Raw genomic sequence first — 16000 nt, forward strand, 5'->3', positions numbered from 1 at the left:
TCACTTTAGCATGCCCCCCACATTTATTAGTCAGGACTCAGGTTTCCGCGGTAAGCAAGACTCAGACATCTTTATGGTTTCATAAACTCATACAACTGTTTGAAAGAGCAGTTGGTAATACCTTAAGTTAAAGTGTAGACGACTTACCTCAGCAGGTTCACCTTTAGGGATTTATTCTACAAATAGATCTGTGCTGTGTACAAAGATTTAGGTACAAGGACATTAATTGTAGTTTTGTTTATAGTAATCAAAGTCTAGAAACTACCTTAATGTCCATCAATAGGAGACTTGTTAAATGATGCTACCTTCATACAGTGGGGTATTATGCACCCTTTACAAAGAAGGAGGTAGGTTTATGTGTCCAAGTAAGATTAGACCTCCAAAATAAAGTAAAATAAGTCAGGTATGTATAGATTACTACCATTTTTTTTTTTCTTTTTTAAAATGGGAAGTAGTTAAATCTTCATACATAAGATAACTGGAATCTTGAGGGTTGGGATATACTTGTTTGTGTTGTTGGAATTTTTATTATGTGCCTAGATGAGTTTGTTTTAAAAGTAAATGAAAATAAATTTTTGTAATGTAAGTAATTATAATTGAAATTCTGCATATTCTCTGGATGAAGGATTTACAAATGGGAGAAATTATAAAGGAAAAGACCAATAAGAAAAAGCTGATAGAAAAATTTTTGGAAAAATCTCTGTGACAAAAATAATCTGTATTTCTGTGTTAAGATCTCCAAGTAAAGCATAACACTGAAGCCCAAATGAGTAACTGGGCAGTAAAGTAAACAGCTTACTCATGGAGGAGGGTAATAAATGGCCATAACATTTAAAAATTTAGTTTTAGTGTCATCCAAGAGTTATAGTTAAAGTAATTAGTTCACTTTTCACTACCAAATGTATTTTTAATTGAGAATATTCAATACTGGTAAGGATGCAGTAAGGTGTCATTTGGTTTTTATTAGTGGGAGTATGCATTAGCACAGCTGAAACTAATTAATTCATCTTTAGAACTCAGCCTTAAATGATTAGAAATGTGATACTTTACGCAAAGACACTTTAATCAGTTTTTAATAGTGAAAGTTGGCTTCAACCAAAATGCCACCATTAGGGTTTGCTTGAAGTAAATTATGGATAATTTATTACACATAATTTATTATACAGAGTGATAGTGAAAACAGTGTTTAAAGTCATGGGGAAGTGGGAGTGCCTGGATGGCTTAGTCGGTTAAGTGTCTGCCTTTGGTTCAGGTTATGATCTTAGTTAGGGTGCTGGGATCCAGCCCAGAGAAGGGCACATTGCTCACTGGGGAGCCTCTTCCTCTCCCCCACCCCACCTTGTGCACTCCAGTGTGTACGCACGCACTTGCTCGCTGTCTCTCTCTCAAATAAATAAATTTTAAAGAGAAGAAGACTGGAAAGAAATATGAATAAAGCTCCTGGGCTGGAAAAATTATGTTTTCTTATTTCTGTGAACTTTTCAGATTTTTCCAGATAAGTTTGTCTTGGTTTTATAATTAGAAAAAGAATTGATTGGCTATTGAAAGTCCTTAAGAGACCTGGTAATGAGTAAGTAAGAATGAACTGTAATAAATCAATCATTTCTTTGAAATGGCTGCTTCTGAAGTTCCTGGGTGCTGGCATATTTTGCCCTCAGATGCATCTCTGCTTTGTTTTTACTCCTGAACTGAAGACATGTGTGTTTCTTAATATCTTGTATACATGTGCAAAATGGGAACCACAGCTTCCCCATCAAACCGCTGGTCCTCTTGCATTCTGCATCTTGCAGAATGGTATCTACAGGGTTATCTAATTGAATTCTTTTATTTTTACCTTGCAAGTGTCTTGAATCCAGATACTGCTTTTCCTTCTCCCATTGTTCCTGCTTTAGTTTGAGCTTTTGTCAGTTTTAGATTTAGGCTCTTGCAAGAGTGTCTGCACTCTCCACTTGACTACCAGTTAGTTACCATTTTAAAAGTAGGTAATCTGGTCTTGTTCAGTTTTGCTCTTTGAAAATTTTTCCTGGAGTGTGTGTTTTAATAAAAGTAATAATATCTGTACATATTATGCAAAATCAAGTAGCCCATAGGATGTAAAATGGAAAATTGTAGTTCTCAGTTCTTTCTTTACTCATTCCATTATAATATTAAATTCTGTTTAGCTTTTTCCCCACTGTTTATTTTCATATTTCTGGATAATAGACTTATATTTTTATTTCTAGGTATAAATAATTTTATCCAGTTATTTTATACAATTTTATACAGTTTTAACCATTTTTAGCTGGGAAGTGTCAGCACATTTTTAGCATATAACTGTCATTCACATATTACCCTGTCCTGTACCCCAGTAGTAATTTGGTTTTGGTTAAGTCATTATATTTCAGTGTTGACATTACTGTGATTGTATAAATACTAATAAATACTAATGACAGATGAGCCAGAGTGGTGTAAGTGTACATTTCCTTTCTCATACAAATTTTTATTTTTCTTGAAGGTGATAACTTCACCTTTTGGTTTGCTTAGTTTTCTGTGTACTTCTCCTTGATTCTTCCCTTCCCATTATTATGAAACATAATCAGATAGTCTATCACTTTATCCATTTTTTGAAATTCTTCTTAGCTCCTTTGTTCTCTAGCTTCAGGCTGGATCAGTTTCCTTCTAGGTCCACTTTACACCTGTGATCCCAGGTTTCTCTTCACTATTTTCCTGGGAATTCCATTTCCTTTCTTTTTTGTTAGATTTCTAGTTATCTGGATTTCATGCCTTTATTGTTCTTAGTTTATTATTTTGTATGGTACAGCATTTCCAGTTCCACGGGGAGAGACAGGGAGGGAATTGTTTTTTGAGAGCTTGCATGTCTGAAAATGTCTTCTCTACCCTCACACTTGATTAAAAGTTTGGTCGTAATAGATTTTTAGGTTGGAAAATCATTTTCCTCAGAATTTTTTAGGCATTATTCCACTGACTCTTAATTTTAGTGTTGCCATCCTGATCCTTTATATGTGACCCATGTTTTCTCTTTGGAAACTTTTAGGATTTTTCTTTCTAATGACTATACTTTAGACTTGGTCATTACAGCCCTTTACTGATCTCAGTTTGAAGTGTCCTATTCTCAGACTACCACCTGTTTCTATGTTGCTTGTGTTCTGACTCCTGCAGTTCACCCCTACTTGGACTCCAGTTTATTACATCACTTTTTTACTGTCATTACCCTTTTGACTCTCTTTTCTGACTTTAAATCCATCTTCCTTCATTACGGTTACTCCCTTGCCTACACTTTCAGCAGTCTTCCTCTCTTGCCTATTGTACCTCAATTCTGGTTGAGTCTAACCCTCTATCTACTGTGCCTTTATACTTGCACATCTCAGTGTGACTAGAGAGAAATACATTCACACTGATTGGTCCTACTTTCAGTTCATCACCACTAACTTCAAGTGGGCCATGAGTGCTCCTTCCCTAGGTTATTCAGTCTCCCTCTCAGACTTCTGACATTTTTATCATCCTCACTTGAGCAAAACCGACCTTCCTACTGCACTAAATAAATGGAAGTAATCTCACCTACCTGCACAGGTGCTCTATGTTCTTTGGCCCTTCTGTCTGTCTAGATGAACCTTCTCTCTTATCTGAGGGTGATCTCTTCTGCGTGTACATTGGATTCCATATCCTGTCTTATATTTAAAAACGCTCTAGCAGTTCTCCCCTCTATCCCTTGCATAATGAATTTCCTCCTGTACTGGGTCATTCCCATCAGCATGTTAGCATGGCTTTTCTTCCTCAGTCTTAAAAATACCATTTCTTGGCATAACATAACGTTAGCTTCTGCCCCATATTATGCAGTTCTTTTCAGCCAGAATCCTTAAGAGGTGTCCATTCTCTCTTGAATCCAGTCCAGTCAGGCTTTGAATGGCGTTCCACCAAAACTTCATCGTCATGGTCATCTAAGACGTCAGTGTTGCTAAACCCATTGGTTAATATTTGGTCTTAAACTTGATCAGTCATTAGATTTTTGACATGGAGTCCATACTTGAAACAAATTATTTTCTTGGCTTTTAAGATGCTCTTTTTCCCTGGTTTCCTGCTTCACTGGTTCTTATTTATCATCTCATTCTCTAAGCCAACACTATCCAGTAGATACAGAATGCAGGCTATATACATCATTTAAAATGTTCTAGTAGCCTGTGGGTGAAATTTTTGTAACATTTTATGTATACCAGTATATCTAAAATAATCTTTCAATATATAATCACTTATAAAATATTAATGAGAATTGCCAAAATATGGAAAGAGCCCAGATGTCTATTGACGGAGGAGTGGATAAAAAAGATGTGGTGTATATGTATGTACAATGGAATATTACTCAGCCATCAAAAAATGAAATCTTGGCATTTGCAACGATGTGGATGGAACTAGAGTGTATTATGCTAAGAGAAATAAGTCGGAGAAAGACACATACCATATGATTTCATTCATGCTGAATTTAAGAAATAAAACCAGATGAACATAGGGGAAGGGAAGGAAAAATAAGGTAAAAACAGGCAAACTGTAAGAGACTATTTTTTTAAGATTTATTTATTTAGAAAGCGTGTGCGTGCAAGCAGGGGAAGGGGAAGAGAGGGAGGACAAAGAAGCACATGCCACGCTGAGCACAGAACCCGATGTGGGGCTTGATATCAAGATCCTGAGATCATGGCCTGAGCAGAAATCAAGACAGACACTTAACACACTGAGCCAGCCAGGCACCCCAAGAGATTATTAACTATAGGGAACAAACTCAGGGTTGCTGGAGGGGAAGTGGGTGGGGGTTGGGGTAATTGGGTGATGGGCATTAAGGAGGGCGCTTGATGTAATGAGCACTGGGTGTTATATACAACTGATGAATCACTAAACTCTACCCTGAAACTAATAATACACTATATGTTAACTAACTTGAATCTAAATAAAAATTATGGGGGTTTTTTGTAGCACGTATTCTAAGTGTAGTATGTATGTTACAGCACATCTCAGTTTGAACTATCCACATTTCAGGTGCTCACTAAATTGGCTGTGTGGTGGCCATATTGGTCAGCACAGTTCTGAACATTGGTGTGGCTCAGTCTTTACACTTCTTCTCTGTCTGTACTCATTGCCCTGATGATCTCATGCAGTTTCATAGACTTACACTCTGTCTCTGCTAGTGAAGCCTAAGTTTGTGTCCTCAGCTTAGACTTTATAGACTTCCCTAAGTCTCAGATTCCCATATGCTGCTGCCTATTCAACATTTTCCACTTGGATGTCTATTTCAGACTTCACATTTCCAAAATGGAGCTGCTGATTTTCCCCTTGCCTCCTAACTTCTTCTTCTGTATACTTCTCAGTCTCAGCAAATGGAGCTCTGTTCTTCTAGTTGTGAAGAACGAAAACCTTGGAGTCATCCTGGACTCTTCTCTTTCTCTCATACCTCACATCTAAACCGTCACGAAGTCCTGTGAACTAGAGGTTGGCAGTCTGCAGCCTGCAGGCCTACCCAACCCACTGTCTATGTTTTTTATGGCCCTGGATCTAAGAATGGTTTTTGTGTTTTTTAAAAAAAATTTTAAAAATTTTCTTTTTAAGATTATTCATTTCAGAGAGAGAGCACAAGCACAAGCTTGGAGGGGGGGCAGAGGGAGAGGGAGAAGCAGACTCCCCACTGAGCAGGAAGCCTGACATGGGGCTTGATCCCAGGACCCTGGGATCATGACCTGAGCTGAAGGTAGACACTTAATGGACTGAGTCACCCAGGTGCCCCTGTTTTTTGTGTTTTAAATAGTTACATTTAAGTAGTCATAGAAGTACCTACATATCTCCATTTTACCACTTGGCTTGCAAAGCATTGAATATATATTATCTGGCTCTTTAAGAAAAAGTATCTGTGACTGATACTGTCTGTTTATTTAATTAATTAATTTGTTTAATTAGTGCCAGGCATTGCGGCAGGTGCTGCTGGGTATTCTGCACCTGTAATGACAGGCATATATCACTTTGCTGTGCGGGATGAAGGTGGGAGGGAGACTAAGGATGCTCCGCCTGGCTTTTATGCCTTTTCTCCTTTTTAGGGAAAAGTCCTACTTATCTTTAGACTTGGATCCCAGTCTCCTGACTTGCCCATACAGACTTCAGTTTTCTTCTCTCCCTTCTTAGCATATTCTTCTGTTACAGCTGGTGCCTACATACTGGCTTGCATGGAACAGTCCTACTTGGCACCTTTTATCCTAGTGTAGTTATTAATAGCATCCCCTTTTACTCTCAGTAGTATGCCAGTTTGAATAATAATGGTATTGTACACCCCTTCTCCTGTTACTTTTTTTGAACATGGATGTGATGTTTGGAGGTAGGTCCTGCTTCATTTTGTAAATATGTAAATCTAAGCCTCAGAGCTTAGGATGGTGAAGCAGAAAGATTCTTTCTGATATTCCTGTTATTTGGCATAAGTCACTGTAGTTGGATTTTCCTCTTATTTGCAACCAAACATATTTTTAATATGAAAATAAATAAAAGTGCTGGTTTGCCTGGCGAAGAGTAAACACTGTTACCCATTTGGTGTGTATTTCTCTAAATATTTTCTGTAATATGTATACATGTGTATTTTACTTAACATGATGGAATTATGTAAACTATTTGCAACTTTTTTAAAAACCACAGACAATAGAAAATAGATTTCTGTGTGTACCAATATGTTGTAGGTAGAGAGCCACCTCATTGTTTTTTATTGGCTGCATAGGGTCATGTTAAGAGTACAGGTTTTGAATAATTATTTCTGGCAAGAATTATTAAAGGATGCTAAAACTAGTAAACAAAAGTATAACAAGCACAGTACCTAGCCTCCAAGTATCTTCCCACAAAATATTAATTACAAAGGGAAAATGTTTCATTTACAGTGAAGAAACATGGCAGATACCACCTTAGCTAAATGGTCAGACTTAGTCTCACCAGTAATGGGACGATTCAACATCATGTGCTTCCAGATACAGTGCTCCAGGAGAAGAACAGAACATCACTTCTGTGGCATTCCTATTAAACATGATATAAATGGGATTTAATCTTGGGGAAACATAAGGCAAACCCATATTGAGGGATATAACTGTTAAAAATAACTTCGGCCTCTACTGTTCCAAAATGTTAGGGCATGAAAGATAAGGACCAAGGAAATGCTCCACATTAAAGAGACATGAATTTCCAAATTTGATCACTGTACCATGGTTATGTAAGAGAATGATTTATGGTTTTGGGAAATTACTCTGAAGTGTTTAGAGGTAAGGGGGCATCACAGTCTATAACTTAGTCTCAAATGTGTAAGAAAAAGTATAGAGAATGATAATGCAAATGTGGTAAAATGTTATTTGAAGAATATGGGGGAGGAATATGGAACTTCTCTGTACTATTTTTGTATTCTGAAATTTTTTCCCAAAATAAAAGTTTAAAAAGTACAGCCTCTGACGACCGATATCGCCTAAGTTTGTGTTCTTTCTCTGTCACTTATATGCTTTGTGGTGTTTGGGGATTTAAGTTTCTATGCCTCAGTGTCCTCATTTATAAAATGTAGTTTGTAATCGTTCCACCTCAGAGCATTATTTTGAGGGTTAATGAAGTTAATACAAGTAAAATGTTTAGAACAGTGCCTGGCATATAGTAAATACTTAATAATGTTAGCTGATGTTATCATTTGTATTCCATTGTACATACACTAAATTACAAGCCACTTACCAGTGGACATTTAAATTGTTTGAAGTCTTAATCTGAATCATATGTGGGCATGTTTTACCTTTACTTGTAGCTTTGCTGCGTTACTCAGTATCCAGTCTGTAGAAGGTACTCAGGTTTGGTTGAATGAATCAAGTCATTTCAGGAGCACCTGAAATCTTTATGCAAAGTACTTTATCTGTGAAATGAAATTTTAGAGCAGTAATAAGTCGTACCAATATACTGTAATTGTTATTTTAGAAGGGGTTGAAAAAAATTTCACTTTATTTGAATATTACATTATTAGTACAATCAAGATCACTGGTTTGGTTGGAATCACATTTAGTACTGGTATTGGGTGTTCTACTACAGTTATGATTGTAAATGTTTTACTATTCCAAATTTCCTTGTGGGGCTGCATGTTTTAAATGCTATGTTTTATAGAATCCTGAATACCCCCCTTGATACCTTTCTGCAGTTATATCTTGGCAGTATTTAAAGACATTGTAAAATACAGTAAAGAACATGGGGCTCTACCTCTCAGGACGTCTTCATCCTCTCAGTGGATAATAGGCTCTGTAGTGGCTGTGATTGTATTTTGCCATTGTACCCCTGGGTTTCTAGCCTATACCAGCCATCATTGTGTGGTCTGAAAATCGTTCAGAAATGAATAAGTGAGAAAATTTTCCTTACTAGTCTATACCTCCAAATTCTTGATTTCAAAAATATTACCCTTTGATAGCTGCCACTTTTCTGGCTTCCTTACTCTGATTCCGCAACTCCTGCTATCTTCAGTTCCACAGAGAACTCCAATTCCCAGATGCTGCTCCTTTAGTTTTCTCCGTTACTTCTGTCATGTCCTCATTTCCATGGTCCAGTGGTGAAATCATTCTTTCTCAAACACCCTTAGCTCCCTTGCCCCTCTCATCTTATCATAATGTGTCACTTATATGACAAAACCCCAGCCATCTGCCTACTTGCTGCATGCACCCAAACAGCAGAAGGGTGCTACAGAAAACCCACATCTGTGTGTCTTTTCTCACTTTAATTTTAGGACTGCAAATCTCAGATGGGCACTCAGCACTAGAGACAGCTCTATCCTTCTATGGTAAGCTTTCTTGAACAGCCTCTCAGTGACTTCTCCACATCTTTTACTTCTCAAAACCTCCATTGCCAACCCTCCTCTCTTATCAGCTTACCTTGTACCTTAATGAGATATTAGATGGAATCAGATGTGGGTCACAGTACCCCATCTTCTCACGATCGTGTGTGCTAACCTGTGTTGGTACCCACATCATCTGCCTTCTGTCTTGTGAAAATGCAAGCACCCTGACAATCTAATCTCAGCCTCCTCTTGTGTTCTAGATTCTGTCCCCTCTTGCCTGCTGCAGTCATTAACCCTGCTTTGTATTGCATTATTAGTGTCTCCTTCCCTCCTACAGTATTCTTTTGGCATATAAACATGCTTAAATATCATTTAATTTAAAATAACCCAGTTCCCTTGATCCCATGGCTCCTTATATCTAGTGTCATTTCTCTGCTATCCTGTGCAAAAAACTCCTTGAATGAGCGGTTAATATTTATTTTTCTTATCTCTTCTAATGCTCCTATTGGACATTCTTTTTCTACAATTGCACAGAAGCTGGTATTAAAAAGGTCCTTAATAATATCCATCTTGTTAAATCCATTGTTCTCACCTCTCCCTCTCCAACCACCAGTATCATTTGACAGAGTTGACCTCTCTTTGAAAGAGTTTCTTCTCCTCATCTTCCTGGTACAGCCGTCCCTTGGTTTTCTTTCTTCCTCACTGGTTAGCCCATTTCTTGTGCTTGGTTCTCTAGATGCTGGGACTACTCGTGGGCTCTTCTGTACCTTCTGCTTCAGTTTATGTTCTCTAGTTCTGCACCTTTTAATACCAGCTCTGTACTGATGAAGCCCAAATTTATATCTCTAGTCTTAATTCCTCCCCTGACTTTCAGACTCATACAAGTGCTTTCCTGAAATCTTCACTTGGATAACTAAAGAAATTATAAACCTAACATAACTAAAATTGTGCTCCATTTCCGTCTTTAAACCTACTCCTCTGGAAGTCTGCCCCATGTCAATAAATTGTACCATCATATACCAGTTCCTCAGACCAAACACCTAAAAATGATCCTTGATGGCACAACTCACCTTGTATCCCACATTCACTTCATTGGCACATCATGTTGGCTTTACCTTTTCAATATATCCTGCTTTCAACAACTTCTCATCACTTCCAGTTACAATCTCAATCCAAATCACCATCAACTCCTGCTTGCATTTATTGGGTGGTGTCCAGTATCTGGTCTCCCTGGTTTGGCTTTGACTTTTGTTAAATCTACAAGGTTTTAAGAGTGATCTTTTAATGGTAGCATCTATTTATATAACTCCTCTGCTTCAGGCCTCCAGTGACTTAGATTAAGTTCTTGTTACTGAGGCAACTATTTATTACTCAGACTTGTGATACTGTATCACATAAATGCTTTCCCTTAGCCTCCTCGTGGAAAGCAGTGCATAGATAGGGCTTACTGGAGTGTTTTGTCTTCACAGTGTTGGCTTACTTAATTTTTAAAAAAATAGTAACATTTAAAAATTGGAGGATTTTACATTAAATTAGATTTTTTTGTTGTTGTTCTGAAAAACACTAGCCTTGCATTGATTACTCAGTAGGGTAAGTAGTGGGTGGCTACCTTTACATGAAGTGTTTGTTCTCCAGCATGCCATAGTCTCTACCACTCCCCCAGGTGTCTTGTAGTCAACCTGATCTACTTAGGAAGATGACCAGGCATGGCCCTGCCCCACAGTAGGTCATCATTCACTTGACAAATATTTTTTATTTTAGTTTTTTTTTAAAGCATTTTATTTTTTATTTTTTAAAGTAGGCTCCACACCTAGTGTGGAGCCTAGCATGGGGCTTGAACTCAGGACCTGGAGATCAAGAGTCGGTCACCCAACCTACCGAACCATCCAGGTGCCCCGACAAATATTTTTTTAACAGTACTTTGTGCCAAGTACAATTCTAAGTCCTGGAGATAAAGCAGTGAATACAACAGAGCCTTGACGTCATTGATTTTGCATTCCTTGGGAGAGATAGTCAATGTGTCAAATGTCAGGTGTTCTGTGAAGAAGAGTAAAGCAGGGACAGGGCATATAGAATGGTGGAGGGTGCTGTTTTAGAGAGAATGCACCAGGCAAGTCTCTGTATGAGGAATTGAGACTGGAACAGAGGCTGGAATATAAGGAGGGCTGGGGCTCTGAAAATCTTTGGAAGAAACTTTGTGGGGAGGGATCAGCAAGTACAGAGATCCTGAGAGGAGAATGTGTTTGATGTGTCCGAAAGATGACAAGAAGGCCTGTGTGACTGCAGTGCAGTGAATGTGGAGAAGAATGGTAGGTGGAAGGGAATGAGGTTGGAGAGGGAGGCCAGAGGTGCATGGGAATTGGTGGTGGGCATCAGTTCATGTGGGTTGGATTTTCCTGTGAGCAGGGAAACAATTGAAAGGTTTTGAGTAGGAGGTGATGTGAAATGACTTATTTTAAAACAATCCCTTTGGCTTCTGGCAGTGAATAAATTGTAGCAGGCACAAGCATGGAAGGGGGGGCGACCTGTGTGAGGCAGGTGTGGAAGTGAGAGGGGGTGGTGACTTCACTAGAGATAGCAGTGAATGATGGGAGTTACGCTTAGATGAGACTTTGAACGTCGGGTCTGTTGATGGTTTGATACAGGGCATGGGAAAATGAGAGGAGGGACACCTGGATAGCTCAGTCAGTTAAGTGTCCAACTTGCTTTTGTGTGAGGTCATGATCTCAGGATCTTGAAATCAAGCCCTGCGTCAGGCTCCACACTGGGCATGGAGTCTGCTTGAGATTCTTTTTCTCCCTCTGTCTTAAAAGAAAAGAAAAAATCTAGAGGAATTGAGGTACAGGTTTTCAGCCAGAGTAACTGTGGGTGGATGGGGGTGCCATTTAGCAACATGGTAAACACTGGGAGAGTTCCTTTTTGAAAGATGTGTAAAATGTGAGAATCCTATTTGGTGGCCAAGTAGGGATAGAGTATAAACTTTACCTAGAGGATAAGCTTATAGTTCTGTAACACAACCTGAGATTTTTAAAAGACCCAATCCTTTGAGTCTTATAATACCACTAACAATAGTTCTTTGAACCCAAGGACGTTGTTTTTTTTTTTTTCTTTGTTCATAACATATAGTACATGATATGGATTGTGTACTCACTTATGTTTTTGTTAAGAATCCACAGAAATGTTGCCATAGCTCTAGATACTGCTGTAAATGCTTATTATTCCAATATATTAGGCTTCTGTATACATTTTTGTAAGAATTATAATACAATGGAAACATTCTTTTAATAGAGTTTTTGACTTAATTGAATCAGCCAAATGATATTAAATTCAGTTTTCAAGGTGAGTCTAGCAAACTACTTACTTTGTTAATGTCTCAGTAGTATTTTAAATGATTTCGCAGGTGGAAATCCATATATGTATAAATAATTTTTTTCTTTACAGTGCGACTGAAGTGGAAATATGCTTTTGCTATCACTTTGAGTAATTCTGTTTGAGAAGGCTTAACTTTTGTGGCCTAACAGTGTGTAAACAAGCATTTGATAATTTTTGAAGTAAAAGTCTTATGTAGATTTTGCAAACTTATCGTCAGGTGGTAGTTACTATGTATTTACTGTTCACTTGTGAACGTGAGAATACTTTGTAAGTGGGAATTATTACTTTCTGACACTATTAGCATTAACCTTATTTTGCAAATGAAAATACTAAATGCAAGTGTACTTAAATTGCCTAAGGGCAAACGATTAAAGGTGAAGACAGCATTAGAATATGGTGTTTTAAGGATACACTGTAGGGAAAGTGTCTATGTATGATAGCAGTATTTAGACAAGCAGAATGACATTTCGTTACTGTGTTCATATTAGCAAAGTAGGATTTCGTAAGAGGAATATAATAAAAGGTTTTGCTAGTACTCAAGGGCCTAATTATTCCTTTCCTGTACAGGAAGATTTTCAATCAATGACTTATGGATTTAAAATGGCTAACAGTGTGACAGACCTTCGAGTTACAGGTAAAACAGTTTATAAGATGATACACAAGTTTTGTGTTTGAATTTGTTTCCTGTTTAAACTCATTGTCTCTCTTTCTAGGCATGCTAAAAGATGTGGAGGATGACATGCAAAGAAGAGTAAAGGTATACTTCTTTTCTCTTTGCTTTGGTATAGGATTTTCATATTCTTCTAAATGTCAAGTTACCTTTAGCTAATTACAAACAGCTAGCATAAGGAGGGCCACTAGCTTCCTTTATATATGCTGTGCCTTTTTTGCAATTAATTTGAAGACAGCTAAAGCAGTTGTTTCTGGTGAATTAATGTCCCTTTCAAGTACGGAAAATTTAACTTTGAAGATTTTTCAATTTTTTGCCGGTGTTTTAGAAGTAATCGTATGCTCTTTTAAGAATAGCATAATCTAGAATTTTAAGTTCCTCAAAGGTAAGGAGATCTTCTTCAACAGCTATTACAAAGTCTGCAAGACAGTAGACGACCTCAGTAAATGGTGGTATCCCAAATCTGGTGAAAGACTTCTTATGAATGATATCCTTCAGCCAGATGACCCTAATGATTTGGTTCTTATAGAGATTTAAAAAAAGAAAAAAGGTTGTATTTCTGCTGTTCTTTTATACTTGTCTAACACAACATGGTTGTCAAAGCAATTTTATATTATTGCCTTAGTTGATATTTATAATTAAGCAGTGAATTAGGCAATAAAAAAATGCACATGGTGCCCTAGTTTTGGGTGAGGAAAATGCAGCTTAAAAGAGTTAAGTAAACTGAGTCTGCTGAAGGGCATGCCACTAGGAAGGGCAGCGCAGGGCTAGAACCCAGATATTCTGCCAGATCTTCCTATAGTAACTGCCCTACAGTTGTCAGAATAGTCAGTCATATGATACTCATGGAAGAGGTTTTGCATTTTAGTGTAGAACAATCAGTATTTACAATGTGACTTTATGATGTGATTTGTGTAAAGGTTACTATTTTTTTCTAACAGGGTTAGTTTTGAGAGCATCAAGACTTTCAATTAATACGTCCTTTCAAAAAGAAAGAAGTACTGTGTGCCATGTACTTACTTCATTGTTTTGCTTTTGCTGTTTTTAATACCTTATTCTTCTGTATGGCCTTAATAATTTATATCAAAATAGACTTTCTGTATATAGTATTAATAGGAGAAAAATGAAAGATACAGCTTTTTTCTTCCAAATATTTTTCTTAAAAATAAATTTTTATGTTTACTCAAAAAATTAATTTAGCTCTTTACCTTGTATATTTATAAGCTAATATTTCTACAAGTTTGTGTTTATTTTAATTCACGTTTTTTAAACTTTTAGAGTACTCGAAGTCGACAAGGAGAAGAAAGAGATCCAGAAGTTGAACTAGAAGTAATTGAACTTATTTTCTGGTAGATAATATCAGAGAAGTCTACCTCTTAATGTAGTAGTTTTATGAACTGCGTTATAATTTATGGAAGCCCTTTTTAAGGTATTTCTTTACAAATTGGACATTGCAAGGGATTTTATTTCCCTTGTATTTGTTTTGATAGAATAATAATACAGCTCTTTCAAATACATGATTTCAAAGCTCTTCAATATTCCTGTGAGGTAGGAAGAAAAATGATTTTTTACAGATGATGCATCAAAACTTGGCAAAACTCAAGAACTTGGACAGTATGAAAGGCACTAAACCTTTGTCCAGATCCTTAATTTTCTGACTGCTTAAAGCATCTTTTCATCAGTTCTGTTTAAAATGTAATTAAATCAGTTTTTGAGATAATAGTCTAACTTTTTACTTAAGGAAGAATCCATCCCATTGATACAGAAGCTTTACTTTATATTTCTATTTCAGTAGAACAGGCTTTATTTTCTGCAGCTCATTTTCAGGCATTTACAGGACTGTAAGTGAAGGTGTTTTGAATATAGTGAGTTATTTGAATTGAAATTTAGGACTTAAAATACTATATTTTAAAATGAAATTCCTTTGACAGACTTTGCATCTTTTAACTTTTAGTCCTTTCTTATTTTTTAGCACCAGCAGTGTTTAGCAGTATTCAGCAGAGTGAAATTCACTCGAGTGTTACTGACAGTGCTTATAGCCTTTACTAAGAAAGAGGTAAGAGCATTTAATCTATTTCAGTGGGCCTTTTGGGGGGGGCAGGACATAGTGTGTTATTGAAGTAGTTCTGAGACTTCTCCATTGAAACGCCTCCATCACACATATACAGCGTTCAGCATTTGGTATATTTTATGTATATTATACATATACATATATATGATGTTAGAGATATTAGATAATTTTCTCAAAAAGTCACATGAATTTACATTCTGTTCCATAACGTACCTGTGTCTGTTGTTGATATATAAAAATAACATTTTATATTACTTACTAGTGGTGTAATAATAGAAGTTGAAATTGCTTGTGTGTAGTCCTGTTTTGTGAATTGAAAAGGAGAAAGCAAAAATGGGAATTTTAGGTAGACCTCTTCTTTCATTCAGTTCAATAGTTAACTGTTGGATTTGTGTAAAACCAAAAAAGCCCTAGATGGTGAATATTTTTTCTTCGTGTGTATTTGCGTTAACTCAAGTCAATTACAGACTAATTTGTGGATAATTAGGAAGTGGTGAGTAGAGGTCCAACCTTTATCATTGATCTAACTTCTAAGTCTCTTTTTTCCTTTTTTTTTTTAATTCACCTTAATGAATGGCATAGTAGAAATGCTGAAAATTTCCAGTTGACCACAGTTCAGTTTTTTTCCTTTATTTTTTTTAAATGTAAGACGAACAGAACAAGCCAGAAATGTTTCCCATTATTTTTTAATGGTTCCTACAAGAATAGAAATGGGTAAAAAAAATAATAATAATTTTTATCCTAACAGGATCTGAGCATCCTGTATTAAGTGAATAGTTTGTGAGAACCGATGTCATTACAACATTTAATTTCATTATTGTTTATAGGATTTTCCTATTTAATGTATATCTTTCAGTGAAAGAATATGTAAGAATGTTTTTGGTGATTTATTTGCTAGACCAGTGCTGTTGCAGAAGCTCAAAAATTGATGGTTCAAGCAGCAGATCTTCTTTCTGCCATTCATAATTCATTGCATCATGGCATCCAGGCTCAGAATGATACTACAAAAGGAGGTAATTGTCTGTTTTTACTCCTCCTCTTTTTTTTCTTACCCATCCAGATTGTATAGAGTTTGGTTTATTCT

General features: G+C 36.7%; 1 protein-coding gene across 8 annotated transcripts in view; it reads left to right on the plus strand.

Moving 5' to 3' along the window:
- The window catches only part of NAA35 (N-alpha-acetyltransferase 35, NatC auxiliary subunit), a 105604-nt gene that overhangs the window by 20098 nt on the left and 69506 nt on the right, over positions 1 to 16000 (plus strand). For all 8 annotated transcript variants that reach the window (XM_057305529.1, XM_026518743.4, XM_048218328.2 and 5 more), the window contains 5 exons: positions 12743 to 12809; positions 12889 to 12932; positions 14124 to 14174; positions 14818 to 14901; positions 15815 to 15929. In XM_057305529.1, the coding sequence (XP_057161512.1) occupies positions 12743 to 12809; positions 12889 to 12932; positions 14124 to 14174; positions 14818 to 14901; positions 15815 to 15929 (361 nt within the window). The remainder of the gene's footprint in view (positions 1 to 12742; positions 12810 to 12888; positions 12933 to 14123; positions 14175 to 14817; positions 14902 to 15814; positions 15930 to 16000) is intronic.

This window comes from Ursus arctos, unplaced genomic scaffold, assembly GCF_023065955.2.
Source record: "Ursus arctos isolate Adak ecotype North America unplaced genomic scaffold, UrsArc2.0 scaffold_33, whole genome shotgun sequence".
NCBI lineage: Eukaryota > Metazoa > Chordata > Mammalia > Carnivora > Ursidae > Ursus > Ursus arctos.